Here is a 21,155-nt window from a genome sequence, read left to right as displayed (position 1 = left end):
CCAAACAGTTCTATTTTCGTTTCATCAGACCAGAGGACATTTCTCCAAAAAGTATGATCTTTGTCCCCATGTGCAGTTGCAAACCGTAGTCTGGCTTTTTTTATGGCAGTTTTGGAGCAGTGGCTTCTTCCTTGCTGAGCGGCCTTTCGGGTTATGTCGATATAGGACTCATTTAGCTGAGGATATAGATACTTTTGTACCTGTTTCCTCCAGCATCTTCACAAGGTCCTTTGCTGTTGTTCTGGGATTGTTTTGCACGTTCATCTCTAGGAGACAGAATGCGTCTCCTTCCTGAGTGGTGTGATGACTGCGTGGTCCTATGGTGTTCATACTTGCGTACTATTGTTTGTACAGATGAGCGTGGTACCTTCAGGCGTTTGAAAATTGCTCCCAAGGATGAACCAGACTTGGAGGTGTACAATTATTTTCTGATGTTTTGGTTGATTTCTTTTGATTTTCCCATGATGTCAAGAAAAGAGGCACTGAGTTTGAAGGTAGGCCTTGAAATCCATCCACAGGTACACCTCCAATTGACTCAAATTATGTCAATTAGGCTACCAGAAGCTTCTAAAGCCATGACATTTTCTGGAATTTTCCAAACTGTTTAAAGGCACAGTCAACTTAGTGTATGTAAACTTCTGACCCACTGGAATTATGATACAGTTAATTATAAGTGAAATAATCTGTCTGTAAACAATTGCTGTAAAAATTATTTGTGTCATGTACAAAGTAGATGGCCTAACCGACTTGCCAAAACTATAGTTTGTTAACAAGAAATTTGTGGAGTGGTTGAAAAACACATTTTAATGACTCCAACCTAAGTGTATGTAAACTTCCGACTTTCAACTTGACACTATATGTAAATGGGCAGTTTTGGTCATTCCAAAATGTTTTTGTTCATTCACTCAGTATTGATTGAACGTTTATTGCGCTTGCTTGGTTCATTTGTTTCCCCCATCTGAAACAGTCAATGTGTTGAACACAGTTACATTTGACCACATACCTAACCAAGTTAGCAAGCATGGCATTTCATTTTGACTGGACACAGGTTGCAGAAGCATGATCCTTCTGGTGTTGTTTTACCTGGATGCATGCAACCCGCTCCCCTGCTACTTTTTTACTTGTGGATGGCAACCTCAGATTGAACACTGTGTTGATCAGTCAGCGCAAATTTGGATCATAAAGACAAGAAGAAAATAGCATTGACAGAGGAGGGTGCGTACTGAATTAATGCATCCTCATCCTAAAATATCATTTGTATAATTCATTTCTAACAGTGACAAGTTTGTTCTGGCGTGTGCATGTATTATAAATAAGCAGCGTGGCTGTTTTCACAAAGTTCCCAACGTTTGGTGTATCTAAGTGGCTATAAGAGCAGCAAAGGACGCTCACTGGCTTATTTGTTTGTGCTCTGATTACACGCAAGTGTTCAGCCATATGAAAAACCTTCCATTGCAAAATATAAATATAAACAAAATATAAAGACACTGTCTTTCAAAGATAATTCGGAAAATTCCAAATAACTTCACAGATCTTCATTGTAAAGGGTTTAAACACTGTTTGCCATGCTTGTTCAATGAACCATAAACAATTAATGAACATGCATCTGTGGAACGGTTGTTAAGACACTAACAGCTTACAGACAGTAGGGAATTAAGGTCACAGTTATGACAACTTAAGACACTAAAGAGGCCTTTCTACTAACTCTAAAAAACACCAAAAGAAAGATGCCCAGTGTCCCTGCTCATCTGCGTGAACGTACCTTAGACATGCTGCAAAGAGGCATGAGAACTGCAGATGTGGCCAGGGCAATAAATTGCAATGTCCGTACTGTGAGACGCCTAAGACAGCGCTACAGAGAGACAGGACCGATAGCTGATAATCTTCGCAGTGGCAGACCACGTGTAACAGCGCCTACACAGGATCGGTACATCCGAACATCACATCTGCGGGACAGGTACAGGATGGCAACAACAACTGCCCGAGTTACACCAGGAACGCGCAATCCCTCCATCAGCGTTCAGATTGTCCGCAATAGGCTGAGAGAGGCTGGACTGAGGGCTTGTAGGCCTGTTGTAAGGCAGGTCCTCACCAGACATCACCGGCAACAACGTCACCTATGGGCAAAAACCCACCGTCGCTGGACCAGGCAGGACTGGCAAAAAGTGCTCTTCATTGACGACTCGCGGTTTTGTCTAAACAGGGGTGATTGCCGTATTCGCGTTTATCGTCAAAGAAATGAGCGTTACACTGAGACCTGTACTCTGGAGCGGGATCAATTTGGAGGTGGAGGGTCCGTCATGGTCTGGGGCAGTGTGTCACAGCATCATCGGACTGAGCTCGTTGTCATTGCAGGCAATCTCAATGCTGTGCATTACAGGGAAGACATCCTCCTCCCTCATGTGGTACCCTTCCTGCAGGCTCATCCTGACATGACCCTCCAGCATGACAATGCCACCAGCCATACTGCTCATTCTGTGTTTGATTTCCTGCAAGACAGAAATGTCAGTGTTCTGCCATGGCCAGCGAAGAGCCTGGATCTCAATCCCATTGAGCCCGTATGGGACCTGTTGGATCGGAGGGTGAGGGCTAGGGCCATTCCCCACAGAAATATCTGGGAACTTGCAGGTGCCTTGGTGGAAGACTGGGGTAACAACTCACAGCAAGAAATGGCGAATCTGTTGCAGTCCATGAGGAGGAGATTCACTGCAGTACTTAACTGGTGGCCACACCAGATACTGTCTGTTACTTTTGATTTTGACCCCTCCTTTGTTCAGGGACACATTATTCAATTTATGTTAGTCACATGTCTGTGGAACTTGTTCAGGTTATGTCTCAGATGTTGAATCTTGTTATGTTAATACAAAAATGTGCACATGTTAAGTTTGCTGAAAATAAACGCAGTTGACAGTGAGAGGACGTTTATTTTTTTGCTGAGATTACCTAGGTAGCTAGCTAGCTAACTTCCTTTTCTTCTTATCCAACTGGTGTAACCTAGCTACCTACAGCTACCAGCATTTTCCTAGTTAGCTGCTACTGTTGCGCAGCAACTGAGTTGCACCCGGTTGAGAACTCTGAGATTCGTCTGAAAAGATGTTAGCATTGTCAAAAATGCTCCAGAAAAAGCAATAAATTGTGAATTTAATAAAAACTGTTTCACCTACAAAACATATTCAGTCCATGCAGCCTCGTTTTATTCCGACGACCCTAATGCTAATGACTCCGGTATAGTGGTTCTCGGTAATGGCCGGACGGATTGTGACGAGAAGCGGGAGGGTGTCAAATTGGCTTACATGTGATGGTAGGGAGATTTGAATTGAACATTGCGCTTCAACCAATGAATACTATAGTCATACCAACCAGTATAATGTACTACAGGCCTATAGTCTGTACTGTATACTATCGACTGTACAGTATACATTGTATGACCGTACTGTGTATTGTATATACTGTACAGCAGGGTTCCCCAACTGGCGGCATGCGGGCCAAATTTGGCACGTGGGTGGTTTCATTTGACACCCAAGTTTTCAGAGCAGAAAATCAACAACCATTTAAAAAAAGAAAGAAATGTTGGACATAAAAGACTGTAAAAACACCAGGAAAACAGCTCCAAGTGATTTTTATTTAATAAATCTGTTGCCATGTATTTCCACGTTTTAGTCAAGCATTATATCTGTTTGGGCTTCTTACGGTCAATTTGCAGTCTACAAATTATTGGTCATTATGTTCCAGCCTCCCGACCATCCGCTCAACAAGAAATCAGCCCACGGCTGAATCTAGATGATGATCCCTGCTGATCAGTGAGTAGACAACAAACTGTGTATACTATAGACTGTGCTGTGTATTTTATATACAGTATGTAGCATACAGTGTGTAGGCTACTGTATAGACTTACAGAACTGGGGCTGGAGTGTCTGCGCAGTTTGGGCGACTCTTTCCCAGTAGAAGAGGCCTTGGAGGAGATACAGGCATTGTTCTCTGAGTGCACCCTCTTCACCTGGCTGGCGGGTTTCTCGAAGGCGTCGAAACCGCTCTGTGTCCGCTGAACCCTTACCTTCCTGTCCTCAGGGATGGTGTCCAGGGGCGTGATGACCGAGTCCTTTCCCTGGCCGCTGCGTGTGGACATCTTTGTGACACATATCTGAGAGGAGAGAGGGACCGAGAGAGGGAGGAGAGAAAGGAGAAAGAGGTTGAGCGAAAAATGAAAGTGAGGAAAATGATTCCATCTGCATTTACTGCTGTTCGTACCAAAATTGTCCCCTCCCCACCTAGTCCCCTCCTCCTCTAGATCTACCTTCATTTAATCTCTCTGTCTGTCTCCATCTCTCCCTCCCTGTGGAGTCCCAGTGCTACCTCTCTCTGTTAGAAGATTTATATCTCCATATCCCTCTGATCAAAACACAGCAACCATACTACTCTGTTTCTGCTGCTGCCTCTTCACACCCCATTGCTTCTGTGCCCACACACACACACACACACACACACACACACACACACACACACACACACACACACACACACACACACACACACACATTCCCTCTAAACACAATGCAACCTACCGGCTACTCCACAGCTGCCAAAGAGTGTGTTTGTTCCCTGGGCAAAAAAAGGACCAGGCAGCGTGTCGTGTTGTGCCACAGCCTACCTTTCAGATAAAATATTTAGTATTGGACTCCCCAACGAGCTGCTACTCTAATCACTACACATACACAGTGACCAGGCTGCAGAAGAGTCACCTTGCAGCTCTCAGAGCAGAGCAGCTCTCTCACCCAGGTTAGAATTAGGGTTAGTCACGCTACACAGTTGGGCTTCTGACAGGGATCAAACAAAAACAAAATCAGGAGAAACTGCCAAGAAAAAAATATATTTATTTTACAGCTAGAATCCTTAATTGAAGCAATAACAAAGAGTCCTCCCCACACGTTTTACTAAAAAGCTCAAACAAAAGAAAATAAAGTAACTACACAGATTAATAAATAATATGTCTTGATATTTGATGGAGAAAAGCATTCATTAACTGTCTAAAAAATGTATGAAAAATGAGCGCTGCAAGATATGTGCAATTTCATACCAAATATTGCGATTGCGAATTTGAGTTGCGAATTAGTAGTGTCCCGATATCATAATTTTTTGTATCCCAATACTCAATACCATCAAGATACTCAATACCATCAAGATACTCAATACCATGAAGATACTCAATACCATCAAGATACTCAATACCATCAAGATACTCAATACTAAAACGATACCACAGCAAAACAAGAGGGGAGGGGGGGGGTTGGCTGCACTGGTAGACAGGCTTGATCCGTGAGACACATTTGACAGAAGTACCGAAACTACAATTCTAGTTTCGTAAAAAGTACATACGTTTCGGTATACAGTGCAACAACACACACACACACACACACACACACACACACACACACACACACACACACACACACACACACACACACACACACACACACACACACAGGCATACTTACTGCATTACAACCTCTCTCTCCCAGTTCCTCCCATTCCTTAGCCACAGTTCTCCCACATCCCACTTCCTTTCCTGACCTCCCAAAAATGTCAGAGTGAGACTCTATGAGCCTCTCTGGACTCTGTGGAGAGAACAGACTGGCTGACACACACACACACACAATCAGTGTCTATGGTTGTGACATGTGCAAACAAATATTTTTGCATGCTATCATTATATAATGTGTACTTCCGGGTTGGAGCGAGCGGTCGCATCTGCACTCGGTCCGCAGGAGACACTGCTAGCTAGCCAACAGCTAGCCAACGTCTACCGAACAGAACTTCCGCACTCAACAATCCGGTCGCATTTCGCTTCGCTCCACAGGTAGTATCACATTTTTCATTTCATTTCATTACAGTACAACGGCTTGATTTGTTTGATCTTAGCTAGCTACATAGCTAGCTACATAGCCGTCTTTGTATCAAAGATAATTGTGTAGTCTAGAGCGATTTCCTAGGTTAGCTAGCCAGCTATTGTCGTTCTTTTAACGCAACGTAACGTAATCAACACTGCTAGCTAGCCAGCTAGCCCCGAATAGCAGCACAGTAGAAACTATTACACTCAACGGAACAACTTGATTAGTGTAGTGTCAACAACGCAGCCACTGCCAGCTAGCCTACATAGTCAACAACGCAGCCTCTGCCAGCTAGCCTACTTCAGCAGTACTGTATCATTTTAATCATTTTAGTCAATAAGATTCTTGCTACGTAAGCTTAACTTTCTGAACACTCGAGACGTGTAGTCCACTTGTCATTCCAATCTCCTTTGCATTAGCATAGCCTCTTGTGTAGCCTGTCAACTATGTGTCTGTCTATCCCTGTTCTCTCCTCTCTGCACAGACCATACAAACGCTCCACACCGCGTGGCCGCGGCCACCCTAATCTGGTGGTCCCAGCGCGCACGACCCACGTGGAGTTCCAGGTCTCCGGTAGCCTCTGGAACTGCCGATCTGCGGCCAACAAGGCAGAGTTCATCTCAGCCTACGCCTCCCTCCAGTCCCTCGACTTCTTGGCACTGACGGAAACATGGATCACCACAGACAACACTGCTACTCCTACTGCTCTCTCTTCGTCTGCCCACGTGTTCTCGCACACCCGAGAGCTTCTGGTCAGCGGCTCACCTCTCACAGTTCTGGGCGACTTTAACCTCCCCACGTCTACCTTTGACTCATTCCTCTCTGCCTCCTTCTTTCCACTCCTCTCCTCTTTTGACCTCACCCTCTCACCTTCCCCCCCTACTCACAAGGCAGGCAATACGCTCGACCTCATCTTTACTAGATGCTGTTCTTCTACTAACCTCATTGCAACTCCCCTCCAAGTCTCCGACCACTACCTTGTATCCTTTTCCCTCTCGCTCTCATCCAACACTTCCCACACTGCCCCTACTCGGATGGTATCGCGCCGTCCCAACCTTCGCTCTCTCTCCCCCGCTACTCTCTCCTCTTCCATCCTATCATCTCTTCCCTCTGCTCAAACCTTCTCCAACCTATCTCCTGATTCTGCCTCCTCAACCCTCCTCTCCTCCCTTTCTGCATCCTTTGACTCTCTATGTCCCCTATCCTCCAGGCCGGCTCGGTCCTCCCCTCCCGCTCCGTGGCTCGACGACTCATTGCGAGCTCACAGAACAGGGCTCCGGGCAGCCGAGCGGAAATGGAGGAAAACTCGCCTCCCCTGCGGACCTGACATCCTTTCACTCCCTCCTCTCTACATTTTCCTCTTCTCTCTCTGCTGCTAAAGCCACTTTCTACCACTCTAAATTCCAAGCATCTGCCTCTAACCCTAGGAAGCTCTTTGCAACCTTCTCCTCCCTCCTGAATCCTCCTCCCCCCCCCCCTCCTCCTCTCTGCAGATGACTTCGTCAACCATTTTGAAAAAGAAGGTCGACGACATCCGATCCTCGTTTGCTAAGTCAAACGACACCGCTGGTTCTGCTCACACTGCCCTACCCTGTGCTCTGACCTCTTTCTCCCCTCTCTCTCCAGATGAAATCTTGCGTCTTGTGACGGCCGGCCGCCCAACAACCTGCCCGCTTGACCCTATCCCCTCCTCTCTTCTCCAGACCATTTCCGGAGACCTTCTCCCTTACCTCACCTCGCTCATCAACTCATCCCTGACCGCTGGCTCGTCCCTTCCGTCTTCAAGAGAGCGAGAGTTGCACCCCTTCTGAAAAAACCTACACTCGATCCCTCCGATGTCAACAACTACAGACCAGTATCCCTTCTTTCTTTTCTCTCCAAAACTCTTGAACGTGCCGTCCTTGGCCAGCTCTCCCGCTATCTCTCTCAGAATGACCTTCTTGATCCAAATCAGTCAGGTTTCAAGACTAGTCATTCAACTGAGACTGCTCTTCTCTGTATCACGGAGGCGCTCCGCACTGCTAAAGCTAACTCTCTCTCCTCTGCTCTCATCCTTCTAGACCTATCGGCTGCCTTCGATACTGTGAACCATCAGATCCTCCTCTCCACCCTCTCCGAGTTGGGCATCTCCGGCGCGGCCCACGCTTGGATTGCGTCCTACCTGACAGGTCGCTCCTACCAGGTGGCGTGGCGAGAATCCGTCTCCACACCACGTGCTCTCACCACTGGTGTCCCCCAGGGCTCTGTTCTAGGCCCTCTCCTATTCTCGCTATACACCAAGTCACTTGGCTCTGTCATAACCTCACATGGTCTCTCCTATCATTGCTATGCAGACGACACACAATTAATCTTCTCCTTTCCCCTTCTGATGACCAGGTGGCGAATCGCATCTCTGCATGTCTGGCAGACATATCAGTGTGGATGACGGATCACCACCTCAAGCTGAACCTTGGCAAGACGGAGCTGCTCTTCCTCCCGGGGAAGGACTGCCCGTTCCATGATCTCGCCATCACGGTTGACAACTCCATTGTGTCCTCCTCCCAGAGCGCTAAGAACCTTGGCGTGATCCTGGACAACACCCTGTCGTTCTCAACTAACATCAAGGCGGTGGCCCGTTCCTGTAGGTTCATGCTCTACAACATCCGCAGAGTACGACCCTGCCTCACACAGGAAGCGGCGCAGGTCCTAATCCAGGCACTTGTCATCTCCCGTCTGGATTACTGCAACTCGCTGTTGGCTGGGCTCCCTGCCTGTGCCATTAAACTCATCCAGAACGCCGCAGCCCGTCTGGTGTTCAACCTTCCCAAGTTCTCTCACGTCACCCCGCTCCTCCGCTCTCTCCACTGGCTTCCAGTTGAAGCTCGCATCCGCTACAAGACCATGGTGCTTGCCTACGGAGCTGTGAGGGAACGGCACCTCAGTACCTCCAGGCTCTGATCAGGCCCTACACCCAAACAAGGGCACTGCGTTCATCCACCTCTGGCCTGCTCGCCTCCCTACCACTGAGGAAGTACAGTTCCCGCTCAGCCCAGTCAAAACTGTTCGCTGCTCTGGCCCCCCAATGGTGGAACAAACTCCCTCACGACGCCAGGACAGCGGAGTCAATCACCACCTTCCGGAGACACCTGAAACCCCACCTCTTTAAGGAATACCTAGGATAGGGTAAAGTAATCCCTCTCACCCCCTTAAAAGATTTAGATGCACTACTGTTCCACTGGATGTCATAAGGTGAATGCACCAATTTGTAAGTCGCTCTGGATAAGAGCGTCTGCTAAATGACTTAAATGTAAATGTAAATATCATAGCTGTAGCTGTAGTTTACCTAGTATGACACCCTGAATTAGTCTCTGTCACCTTAACCCAGATAGGACAGTCTCACTATCATATATGAGCTGCAAGATTATTAGAGAATGTAGGCTAGTGGTTTAGTTCTAATACAATATTAGCTAGATAGATTATTAGAGAATGTACAGTAGTGGTTCAGTTACACTACAATATGAGCTAGACAGATTATTAGAGAATGTACGGTAGTGGTTCAGTTACACTACAATATGAGCTAGATAGATTATTAGAGAATGTACAGTAGTGGTTCAGTTATAATACAATATGAGCTATAGATTATTAGAGAATGTACAGTAGTGGTTCAGCTACAATACAATATGAGCTATAGATTATTAGAGAATGTACAGTAGTGGTTCAGTTATAATACAATATGAGCTAGATAGATTATTAGAGAATGTACAGTAGTGGTTCAGCTACACTACAATATGAGCTATAGATTATTAGAGAATGTACAGTAGTGGTTCAGTTATAATACAATATGAGCTATAGATTATTAGAGAATGTACAGTAGTGGTTCAGCTACAATACAATATGAGCTATAGATTATTAGAGAATGTACAGTAGTGGTTCAGTTACAATACAATATGAGCTATAGATTATTAGAGAATGTACAGTAGTGGTTCAGTTACAATACAATATGAGCTATAGATTATTAGAGAATGTACGGTAGTGGTTCAGTTACACTACAATATGAGCTACAGATTATTAGAGAATGTACAGTAGTGGTTCAGCTACAATACAATATGAGCTAGACAGATTATTAGAGAATGTACAGTAGTGGTTCAGTTACAATACAATATGAGCTATAGATTATTAGAGAATGTACGGTAGTGGTTCAGTTACAATACAATATGAGCTATAGATTATTAGAGAATGTACAGTAGTGGTTCAGTTACACTACAATATGAGCTAGATAGATTATTAGAGAATGTACAGTAGTGGTTCAGTTACAATACAATATGAGCTATAGATTATGTACAGTAGTGGTTCAGTTACAATACAATATGAGCTATAGATTATTAGAGAATGTACGGTAGTGGTTCAGCTACACTACAATATGAGCTATAGATTATTAGAGAATGTACAGTAGTGGTTCAGTTACAATACAATATGAGCTATAGATTATTAGAGAATGTACAGTAGTGGTTCAGTTACAATACAATATGAGCTATAGATTATTAGAGTTACAATACAATGTACGGTAGTGGTTCAGTTACAATACAATATGAGCTATAGATTATTAGAGAATGTACAGTAGTGGTTCAGTTACACTACAATATGAGCTAGATAGATTATTAGAGAATGTACAGTAGTGGTTCAGTTACAATACAATATGAGCTATAGATTATTAGAGAATGTACGGTAGTGGTTCAGTTACACTACAATATGAGCTATAGATTATTAGAGAATGTACGGTAGTGGTTCAGCTACAATACAATATGAGCTATAGATTATTAGAGAATGTACGGTAGTGGTTCAGCTACACTACAATATGAGCTATAGATTATTAGAGAATGTACGGTAGTGGTTCAGTTACAATACAATATGAGCTATAGATTATTAGAGAATGTACAGTAGTGGTTCAGTTACAATACAATATGAGCTATAGATTATTAGAGAATGTACGGTAGTGGTTCAGTTACACTACAATATGAGCTATAGATTATTAGAGAATGTACAGTAGTGGTTCAGTTACAATACAATATGAGCTATAGATTATTAGAGAATGTACAGTAGTGGTTCAGTTACAATACAATATGAGCTATAGATTATTAGAGAATGAAGTGGTTCAGTTACACTACAATATAGTGGTTCAGTTGGTTCAGTTACACTACAATATGAGCTATAGATTATTAGAGAATGTACAGTAGTGGTTCAGTTACACTACAATATTAGCTAGATAGATTATTAGAGAATGTACAGTAGTGGTTCAGTTACAATACAATATGAGCTATAGATTATTAGAGAATGTACAGTAGTGGTTCAGTTACAATACAATATGAGCTATAGATTATTAGAGAATGTACGGTAGTGGTTCAGTTACACTACAATATGAGCTATAGATTATTAGAGAATGTACAGTAGTGGTTCAGTTACAATACAATATGAGCTATAGATTATTAGAGAATGTACGGTAGTGGTTCAGTTACACTACAATATGAGCTACAGATTATTAGAGAATGTACAGTAGTGGTTCAGCTACACTACAATATGAGCTAGATAGATTATTAGAGAATGTACAGTAGTGGTTCAGTTACACTACAATATGAGCTAGACAGATTATTAGAGAATGTACGGTAGTGGTTCAGTTACACTACAATATGAGCTAGATATATTATTAGAGAATGTACGGTAGTGGTTCAGTTACACTACAATATTAGCTAGATAGATTATTAGAGAATGTACGGTAGTGGTTCAGCTACACTACAATATGAGCTAGATAGATTATTAGAGAATGTACGGTAGTGGTTCAGTTACACTACAATATGAGCTAGATAGATTAATAGAGAATGTACGGTAGTGGTTCAGCTACACTACAATATGAGCTAGATAGATTATTAGAGAATGTACGGTAGTGGTTCAGTTACACTACAATATGAGCTATAGATTATTAGAGAATGTACAGTAGTGGTTCAGCTACAATACAATATGAGCTAGACAGATTAATAGAGAATGTACGTACGGTAGTGGTTCAGTTACACTACAATATGAGCTAGATAGATTATTAGAGAATGTACAGTAGTGGTTCAGCTACAATACAATATGAGCTAGACAGATTAATAGAGAATGTACGTACGGTAGTGGTTCAGTTACACTACAATATGAGCTAGATAGATTATTAGAGAATGTATGGTACTGGTTCAGTTACACTACAATATGAGCTAGATAGATTATTAGAGAATGTACAGTAGTGGTTCAGCTACAATACAATATGAGCTAGACAGATTAATAGAGAATGTACGTACGGTAGTGGTTCAGTTACACTACAATATGAGCTAGATAGATTATTAGAGAATGTATGGTACTGGTTCAGTTACACTACAATATGAGCTAGATAGATTATTAGAGAATGTACGGTAGTGGTTCAGTTACACTACAATATGAGCTAGACAGATTATTAGAGAAATGTGAGAGCAAAATTGCAAGATTATGTTATAATACTTTTATTGCATCAAATGGTTGTTTTATCCAACAGAATAAGGGGTTGTTAGAACACTCATCGTTGCGTGTTCTACTGAGGATGGGCCTCATTCCAGAGCATGAGTTAATGTTTCTGTTCTATATGGTACCAGGAAGAGACGACCCCAGAGCCAGACGCTGGTCTCTACACAAAGAAAACTGTTTTTACAGCAGATACTGTCTGTGAATTATAATTATCTTTCATACAAATCTTAACCTTGTGACCCATTCCACACGTCTGTTGTTCATCATGTATACTGAAAGGGTTGTATCTTGGCTATAAAAAACCTTTGTACTTTCATCTCGGGGCTCTCAATGAATCATCGGAGGGTGATTCGTCAACCAACCATCAGTATCGTAGAGCACTCAATCGATTAACTTTATATATGTGTGTTGTATTGACCTGCTCCCTTTTTAATTAGAGAAATAAAGATATAGTTTAAGTATAACTCTGACTTGTGTGATAAGTGTGTCTCTCCTCATTTGATAGTAAAGAAATTAACCACCACATTTAGTGACGAAGATGGGATGGGGATGGGGATGTGAGTCTTCACTTGGTGAGCACTCCTGACGACCTGGTTAAATCGTGCATGAGGGATCCATCAAACTTGGGATCTCTGGGAGACCACACTTCAGGAACGGAACAGATGGCCCCACCCATGATCTGAGAGGCAGAGAGCCAAGTGGATACCACATCTCAAACTTAGTTTTTTTTTTTTTTAAAGAGGTGAACGAAACACGCAAAGTCAAGTTTTTAAGAAAAGCCTCTGTTACGTATGCTCTGAGTCTGTATTCCTGTGTGAGGGGGGCACCTTGGAGGAGTAAACAGGGCCGAGTCAGTGGAGAATGATCTGAGAGTTAGTCGACCCAAAGACACCTATCATTGGTTGGTTGCAGGCGACCTAGAGCCGTCCTGACACTGAATTGATCACAGTGGGGATCGGTGCGCTCTGTAAAGTTTCTGTGTAACCGTCTAAGTGACCCGCAGAAGTGGTGAATTCCAATTATTTTAAATGTGCTAGCCAGGTATACCCTGGGTTTGCTCATTTAGCGTTAAATATCTAGAATCTGTGTGAACTAGTTTTGACCATTCAACATTAAAACATCCGGAATCTGTGTGAACTAGTTAAGATGATATAGTATAAGATAGTATGGTGCACCTGTAATTGTTTTAAACCTGTATTGTATATTGAAAGATGTAAATCTATGAGTTGCATTATCCTAGGAACTAACCATGAGACAGCAATTATTTTTTAAATCCTGCAGGTTATAAAAAAAGAACAATATTGTCAAAAAACATCTAATTGATTAAGTATGTTTAGGAATAGCATTGCGTGACTGATATGAGAGTTGCGTGAATGTGGAAATGAGACTTAATCTGAAGTTTGGATAGTAACATATAGAAATATGCTTAATCAGATATTAAAATTTGGATAATAAGCTTTGATATAACGTTATCTTGGAGTTCCGTTTCTTCACTGCCCATCATAGAATATCACAGGCTGGTAGTGAGAGCGGGATCATATTTTAGAAAGCCGTGGGAGGTCTATGGGAGGCTTGATTTTGGTCTCTGGGAAGTTAGAGATCCGTCGAGGATCCCATGACGGGCTGGTCACTGTCTGGAAACAGAAGTAAATGTTTTGGTTCCGCTGGGAGTATGTTTGGAGGGCTGATTTGTAGCTGTGGAGACTCCTTGAAAACACAAATGGAATGGTTGATGTGAGTACCTAAGAATTTCTTTACGTTTCATATGGATTCTGTGAAGATATGAAAATGTGATGAATTCTACTAGGAGATTTGATAAAGTAATACTGGGAATATAATTAGACACCTTAAACAACCCATACGTAGACGTACATAGGTTTTGAGTTGGTCCCTTTAATGGATCATTTGATAAAGATGAGGTTTAAGCATTATTAAACTGTCTACAAAGTCTGGGCAATGGTTTCAGAAACTGATTGGAGTGTGTCCACTTTTGGTTAACTTGCCCTAACGATGTAACTATAAAACGCTTATTAGATTTTCTCTGTCCGGGTACTACATTTGAAATAAAACTGCCCTTAAGGCCTGAAAATGTGTTTATTTTTTCCTCCCAGTATGAGAGGAGTTGCTAGATTTCTTGAATAAACCTTTTTCTATAAAGTTAGAGCGAATTAAGATGGAATCTCGACGTCAGTTATAACATCGTACAATGCCTAGGGTATCCATTAAACTAATTATCATTGCGGGATTAATGTGACGCAGTAAAGTAATTGAAATATGTTGCATGAGAAAAGAGTGCAAGATCTGTTTCCAAGTCAATAAATGTTGATTTAACTCGTTGACTGCTAAAAGATCTTTTCCTTTTGCGCATGTGAGAATCTCTGCGGAGAAACACTTGAACCTTTAATTAAGGCTATTTTCTGGGAATTGTGTCGTTATTATGTGCCTGATGTTACCACTACAGACAATTGTAAATGAGGTTATTTGCGGGGTTTCTTCGTCATTTCAATAGCATTGGGTCTATGGGATTGACTCAAATCTGGGTTTCTGATTGTAATTCAACTATTGGTATGTTTTGCCTGGACAGACACGGCCACCGGTGTTTGTTTAAGATATAAACTGAATGTTTTAACAGATTGCTCAGTTTAAATTGAAAGACTAATTCATTCAACATAAAAAGCGAGGCGATTTCGATGTAATACGTTGTCTGTTACCTAAATGGTCTGCTTGAATAACATATTGAGAATGGAGTCGTATTTAAATAACTAAATCAAAGAAGAGACAGTTACCTAAATCTGATGAATTCTAATAATAGCGGCTAGGTAATTGCGATAGAGCTGTGCCCACCGAAATGTTTGTTTCTTCTTCTTACGATGTATTGTATAAATGCGGTGTATTACATGTTACTTTTAAAGTCTTGGACATGTCATAAGTGTGAAGCCGAAAGAGAAGAGAAAGTTGTTAAGTTTGTTTTTAACCTGACAATAAAGGTAAGCGCTGAACGTTGTTTGAGAATGGGTTATATTTTTTTCCTACTGGTAAGAATAGAAGAGCTGGTTGTGCTCGCTGGGCTATATCTCGCTGTAAGGGATTCAGTGGGACATTTGCAGTAGAGATCTGAATAGTGGAAACGGAAACGTTCTGTGATCATTTCTGTTTACTGTTGCTGGGTTTTATAGTTTAGGCAACAACCAGTGAATTTGAGCAGGAAGTTAATGTATTATAACATTATAATCTGTTTCCATTATGTGGAACAATGTCCGGTCATTAAAGTGGATTGCAGTTTGAGTTTGAGTTTATTTTTACAGGGACAGTGAACATTAATCAACGTTTCAGTAAAAGTGCTGGTTTTAGCCAGCTGGCTAATTGTCAACCGCAGTCCCTGGGCAGGTTATTAAAAACAATTACAATAACAATAACAATAAAGACAAGGAGCAGTGAGCACACGCAGAGCAACATAGAACAAGCAACACGTAGCAGGCAAAAAGCAACAACAAAAAAATACATAAGAGCAACAAAGTGTTTCCACGCCTCACCTGCTACAGACAACATGGAAAGCAGCAATAGACAGCTAGGGATTATGTTCACTAGTCTGATTGGCCTTTAGCCACGCCTCACCAGCTACAGACAACATGGAAAGCAGCAATACACAGCTAGGGATTATGTTCACTAGTCTGATTGGCCTTTAGCCACGCCTCACCAGCTACAGACAACATGGAAAGCAGCAATAGACAGCTAGGGATTATGTTCACTAGTCTGATTGGCCTTTAGCCACGCCTCACCAGCTACAGACAACATGGAAAGCAGCAATAGACAGCTAGGGATTATGTTCACTAGTCTGATTGGCCTTTAGCCACGCCTCACCAGCTACAGACAACATGGAAGGCAGCAATACACAGCTAGCGATTATGTTCACTAGTCTGATTGGCCTTTAGCCACGCCTCACCAGCTACAGACAACATGGAAGGCAGCAATACACAGCTAGGGATTATGTTCACTAGTCTGATTGGCCTTTATCCACGCCTCACCAGCTACAGACAACATGGAAAGCAGCAATAGACAGCTAGGGATTATGTTCACTAGTCTGATTGGCCTTTAGCCACGCCTCACCAGCTACAGACAACATGGAAAGCAGCAATAGACAGCTAGGGATTATGTTCACTAGTCTGATTGGCCTTTAGCCACGCCTCACCAGCAACAGACAACATGGAAGGCAGCAATACACAGCTAGCGATTATGTTCACTAGTCTGATTGGCCTTTATCCACGCCTCACCAGCTACAGACAACATGGAAAGCAGCAATAGACAGCTAGGGATTATGTTCACTAGTCTGATTGGCCTTTATCCACGCCTCACCAGCTACAGACAACATGGAAGGCAGCAATACACAGCTAGGGATTATGTTCACTAGTCTGATTGGCCTTTATCCACGCCTCACCAGCTACAGACAACATGGAAGGCAGCAATACACAGCTAGGGATTATGTTCACTAGTCTGATTGGCCTTTATCCACGCCTCACCAGCTACAGACAACATGGAAAGCAGCAATACACAGCTAGGGATTATGTTCACTAGTCTGATTGGCCTTTAGCCATGTCTTCATGTTGTCTTTGAAGGTGTGATAGGTGGTACAGTTGTGTGTCTGATGGAAAGGTGTTCCAGACATGGGAAGCTCTAACAGAGAAAGCAGATTGACTAAAGGTGCTTTTCCTTAAGGGAACTATACAGTCACCTCTCATGGCAGACCTTGTGGATCTGCTGCCATAGGTTTGGGTTTTCTGTACTGAGTGGAGGGGGAGCCAGGCCAATTAGGATCTTGAATACAAGACATGCGTCAGTGTATTGAACAAGATTTTTCCAACCCAGGAGCTCATGCTTTCTGAGGATGTAACAGTGATGATGGCTATTGGGCTTCCTATCGAGCACTTTGAGAGCCTGTTTGTAGACAGACTGAATGGGTATTAATGTTGTACAGAAAGCTTGGGCCCAACTAGACAAGCAGTATGTTAAGTGGGGAAGTCCCATAGATATGAAGAACAGTTTTGCTACGTACCTCTGTAGTCAGACAATCAAGTATGTATTGGAAATTATCTAGGTTGAATTTGGTAATTTGAGTTACTTTTTTCACCTGTTAAAAGAGAGGTTGGAATCAAGTATGATGCCAAGGTACTTAAAATCAGTTACCACCTGGAGCTTCTCCCCTGACACATAGACATCTGGCTCAGTGGCATCAGTTGTCCTCTTTGTGAGGGACATGCAGACAGTTCTTTTTACATTGAGATACAAACATGAGTCACTGAAACACTTTGTAAACTGGACCATTACAAGAATGAGTTATTGTGTAGCTTGTTGTTTGCTCTTTGCATTCAAATATATCATTGTATCATCTGCATACATTTGAACTTCGGAGCCAGTACAGACAGAAGGCAGATCATTAATGTACAGGCTGAACAGTATAGACCCTTGGGGCACGCACACATCATAGCTAACATTGGGCAACAGTTCGTTTTTACTATTACTGCTGATGAGACAGCACCAACTTTTTAAAGGTTCTAGATTTGTTAAACAACAGGTTTATATTTTTACTAAATTAATGCACAGGTTTAAATGACTAGATTACTGGAAAGGGGTTATGGGTTTGTTTATTGTTTATTTTAGGTGTTGATTTCACTTAATGAAACACTGTAGTATTTTGTGTTTTGAGCAGGATTCCTCCTTCAGGGACTGATGGAGGTCCCCTACAGTACGTATGTTAAGGGAGGCGTAGGAGATCACGTCTCAAACAACTTTTTTATTAAATGCCTGGGATCAAATATCACTGTTTCCATACGCTGAGAAATTGACTGCATTTGCGACAGAAAAAAGTATTATATTTAGAGGGGTAACAGGAACAATCAAAGGAAAAACAGCTATCACATATTTGTTTTACATTGGACCAGGATAATTCTATATGGTTATGGAAAAAAAGAGGTAGCACATGCTAAATTAAACGCACATAAACGTTAGGGTAGATTAAAACAAACAATTAATGATTTGAGGGAGTACAGTGAATTTATCATGATTATCAGGTTTTGTTTGTAGTTAAAACTTTTGGGTTACTGAATCGGTCTAGTATAGTGAATGCTAACAAAATGTTTTGTGTTTTTTTTTAATGGTCTTTCTTTGAAATGTTCCCTGAGCCTGTGGTCTTGGGAAGAGCAGTGAGTGAGATTAAGGCCGTAAACTACGAAATTAGGCCTGGCCATTTTTGTTTGATTTTACCTTATGGTTTGAAAATACCCACACACAACACACGTGTTATGACTATTCGATGGTGTTTTGATTTGTGTGTTCTATTTCCTTTGGGTTTAGTGAGTTTTCCATTTTTCTTACTGCCAAGGTATCTTAAAGGGGCACACACATGGCATTTTCTGAAGTTTTACTTTTCTGAGTTTCAATTAAACATGTGAATTCTTTTGATAAAGAAATTAACTGGAAACCCAGGATACGACATGTATGAAATGTTTGACTGTTTTTCATTAACTTGTCTAATATAGTAAGAAACACTTATTTGAAGGGTTTGTATGAACTCTGACCTCTGTCCTGAATTTCCAGTGTGTGTTGATCACCCTCATTGGAAAGCCATTTGGATAATGAATTTAGGTCATTTGTAATACTGATTTGAATGCAATTTGTAATATTGATAATTATGATGAAGTTTATAGTTCTTTGCCATATTTGTGATGTGGACTAATGTGAAGAAGGAGAGGGTGTTGCCTTTGACTAAGGGTAGGCTGCCTTAAGTCTATTATCCTTTGACCGGATGTGTACCATTCTGTATGGAGTTATTAAGGGTAGTGATTCTAATTCTATTTTCTTTTATTTTTTGACCAGTAGTAGTTTTGGATTGAAGTTTACACATATTGCGTGATATGTGAAGGAGTGTACAGTATTGTTGTGTTGTTTGTGTTGTTTTTTCTGTTTTGTTTTGATACAAATCTCACCAGATTAGGTCTGCTGGATTGTTGGGATTTCTCCCGATGGGTTATAGGTCTAAATTCCTGATCCTGTGGCTCTGAGATGAAGTTGACAGTGTGATGAGGAGTATAAGCCAATTTGAAAAATTGTTTCAATAGGATATGTTGTAATTCTCTTTGACATCTTTAGACATTGGTATTACGAATAATTGGTAAAAGTAACAATTTATCATACAGTTAATGCTTGTCTGGATTTCCTGAATCTAAAATGAACTGAACTGTTGTTCTGTTTTTCCTCTCTTGAGGTTATCATGAAAGGTGACATCAGTCTGTGTTTTAATGCATGGAATAGATCATTGGAACAAGTACCTCAAAACCCCCTCTAACTGGCTGAAGAAAAGCCAAAGGCGCTCAAAATCGCCCTGTCCGCACCACTTCTACTGAAAGAGTCCTGAGCCAGCAACCTGTATGTAACGTCCGATCTAAACTGTCAACTGTTTTTCTCAGGAGTGTGACAGATGTCCACGTGGGATGAGCATGGCAACAATCTGTTCCAAACTTCTCTTATGTTGCTGGTAGACTGGTTGACGAATGGACAAGACATAAGGTAAAGGTGATGGCGGCTCAGGTGAGACATTGAAATTGGGACATTATCATGGACCATCCACTTTGAACTGTAAAGCTATCTGAAGACTGTCATGACTTTGGCCTGGGGGGGTAGGTTTATGACAGTCATAACTACATCTTCCCCACTTTTTTACTCTCTCTACCCTACTGATGTTACATTTGCAAAACCCTTGGTTAACATAGAGATTCTGGGAACATCAGAAGGTGGGGGGGGGAAGTTAACTATATTCTGGTAATCCGACCAATGGAACATATGCGGTGGTACTTAATGAATATGATGTCAGTTCAGTTGTCATCTGAGACATTCTCATCAATGATAAGATGACATAACCTCTACAGTGCAAAGTCTACACATCAGAGTTATCGGATTCACATGGAATTGTTGTTCAATTTAAATGTTTGAATATGAAATTATTTGTGATGGGATGAAATGTGATTTTAGTTTCTAAAATGTGAGATTTGGGTTTTCATAAGATAGGTGAGGGACATGGGCTATAAAACTTTTCAAACACGCCCTCCTCTCCTCTCCCTTCCTATATAAGCCCTTGACGACAATGTAACCTCCTGTTCTGAGGACGTGAGGACGACGGTCCGATGTCAGAATTGTTCAGATATCAGATAATAACTACAGAACGAAGCCAACATCAGCGTGAGCTTTGGTTGCGAATGGTATGAACTTTGAACTCTTATTCACTACAGAAGTGATACCTCCTAGCCGTTGAGTTAACAACAGCAGATGCAAACGCAGGTTAGGAGGGAACAGACAGAGTATCCCTTCTACCACACAACAACGTTACTACAACGTATCCAATTTACCAGCAGAGACATTCTTCAAAGGACAAAGGACTTCCATCTACCACCAACCAACCAAAGCGCAGCTCAGAGTAAATATTTATTGCATTTTCCTTTTCGGGTCGGCAGGGTAGCCTAGTGGTTAGAGCGTTGGACTAGTAACCGGAAGGTTGCGAGTTCAAACCCCCGAGCTGACAAGGTACAAATCTGTCGTTCTGCCCCTGAACAGGCAGTTAACCCACTGTTCCCAGGCCGTCATTGAAAATAAGAATTTGTTCTTAACTGACTTGCCTGGTTAAATAAAGGTAAAATAAAAAATTAAAAATTTCCAAATGGGCGGTAATTTAGAATGCATAAAATACTGTATTTACGATAGCACAGCTTCGCCCTT

General features: G+C 41.9%; 1 protein-coding gene across 2 annotated transcripts in view; it reads right to left on the bottom strand.

The window, feature by feature from the left end:
• The window catches only part of LOC115102465 (cyclin-dependent kinase 14), a 273,353-nt gene that overhangs the window by 200,620 nt on the left and 51,578 nt on the right, over window positions 1-21,155 (bottom strand). For both annotated transcript variants that reach the window (XM_065008563.1, XM_065008569.1), the window contains one exon: window positions 3,896-4,141. In XM_065008563.1, coding sequence (XP_064864635.1) covers window positions 3,896-4,141 — 246 coding nt within the window. The remainder of the gene's footprint in view (window positions 1-3,895; window positions 4,142-21,155) is intronic.

Source organism: Oncorhynchus nerka, linkage group LG3, assembly GCF_034236695.1.
Source record: "Oncorhynchus nerka isolate Pitt River linkage group LG3, Oner_Uvic_2.0, whole genome shotgun sequence".
Classification (NCBI taxonomy): Eukaryota; Metazoa; Chordata; class Actinopteri; order Salmoniformes; family Salmonidae; genus Oncorhynchus; species Oncorhynchus nerka.
This window is presented reverse-complemented; position numbering and strand designations above follow the sequence as displayed.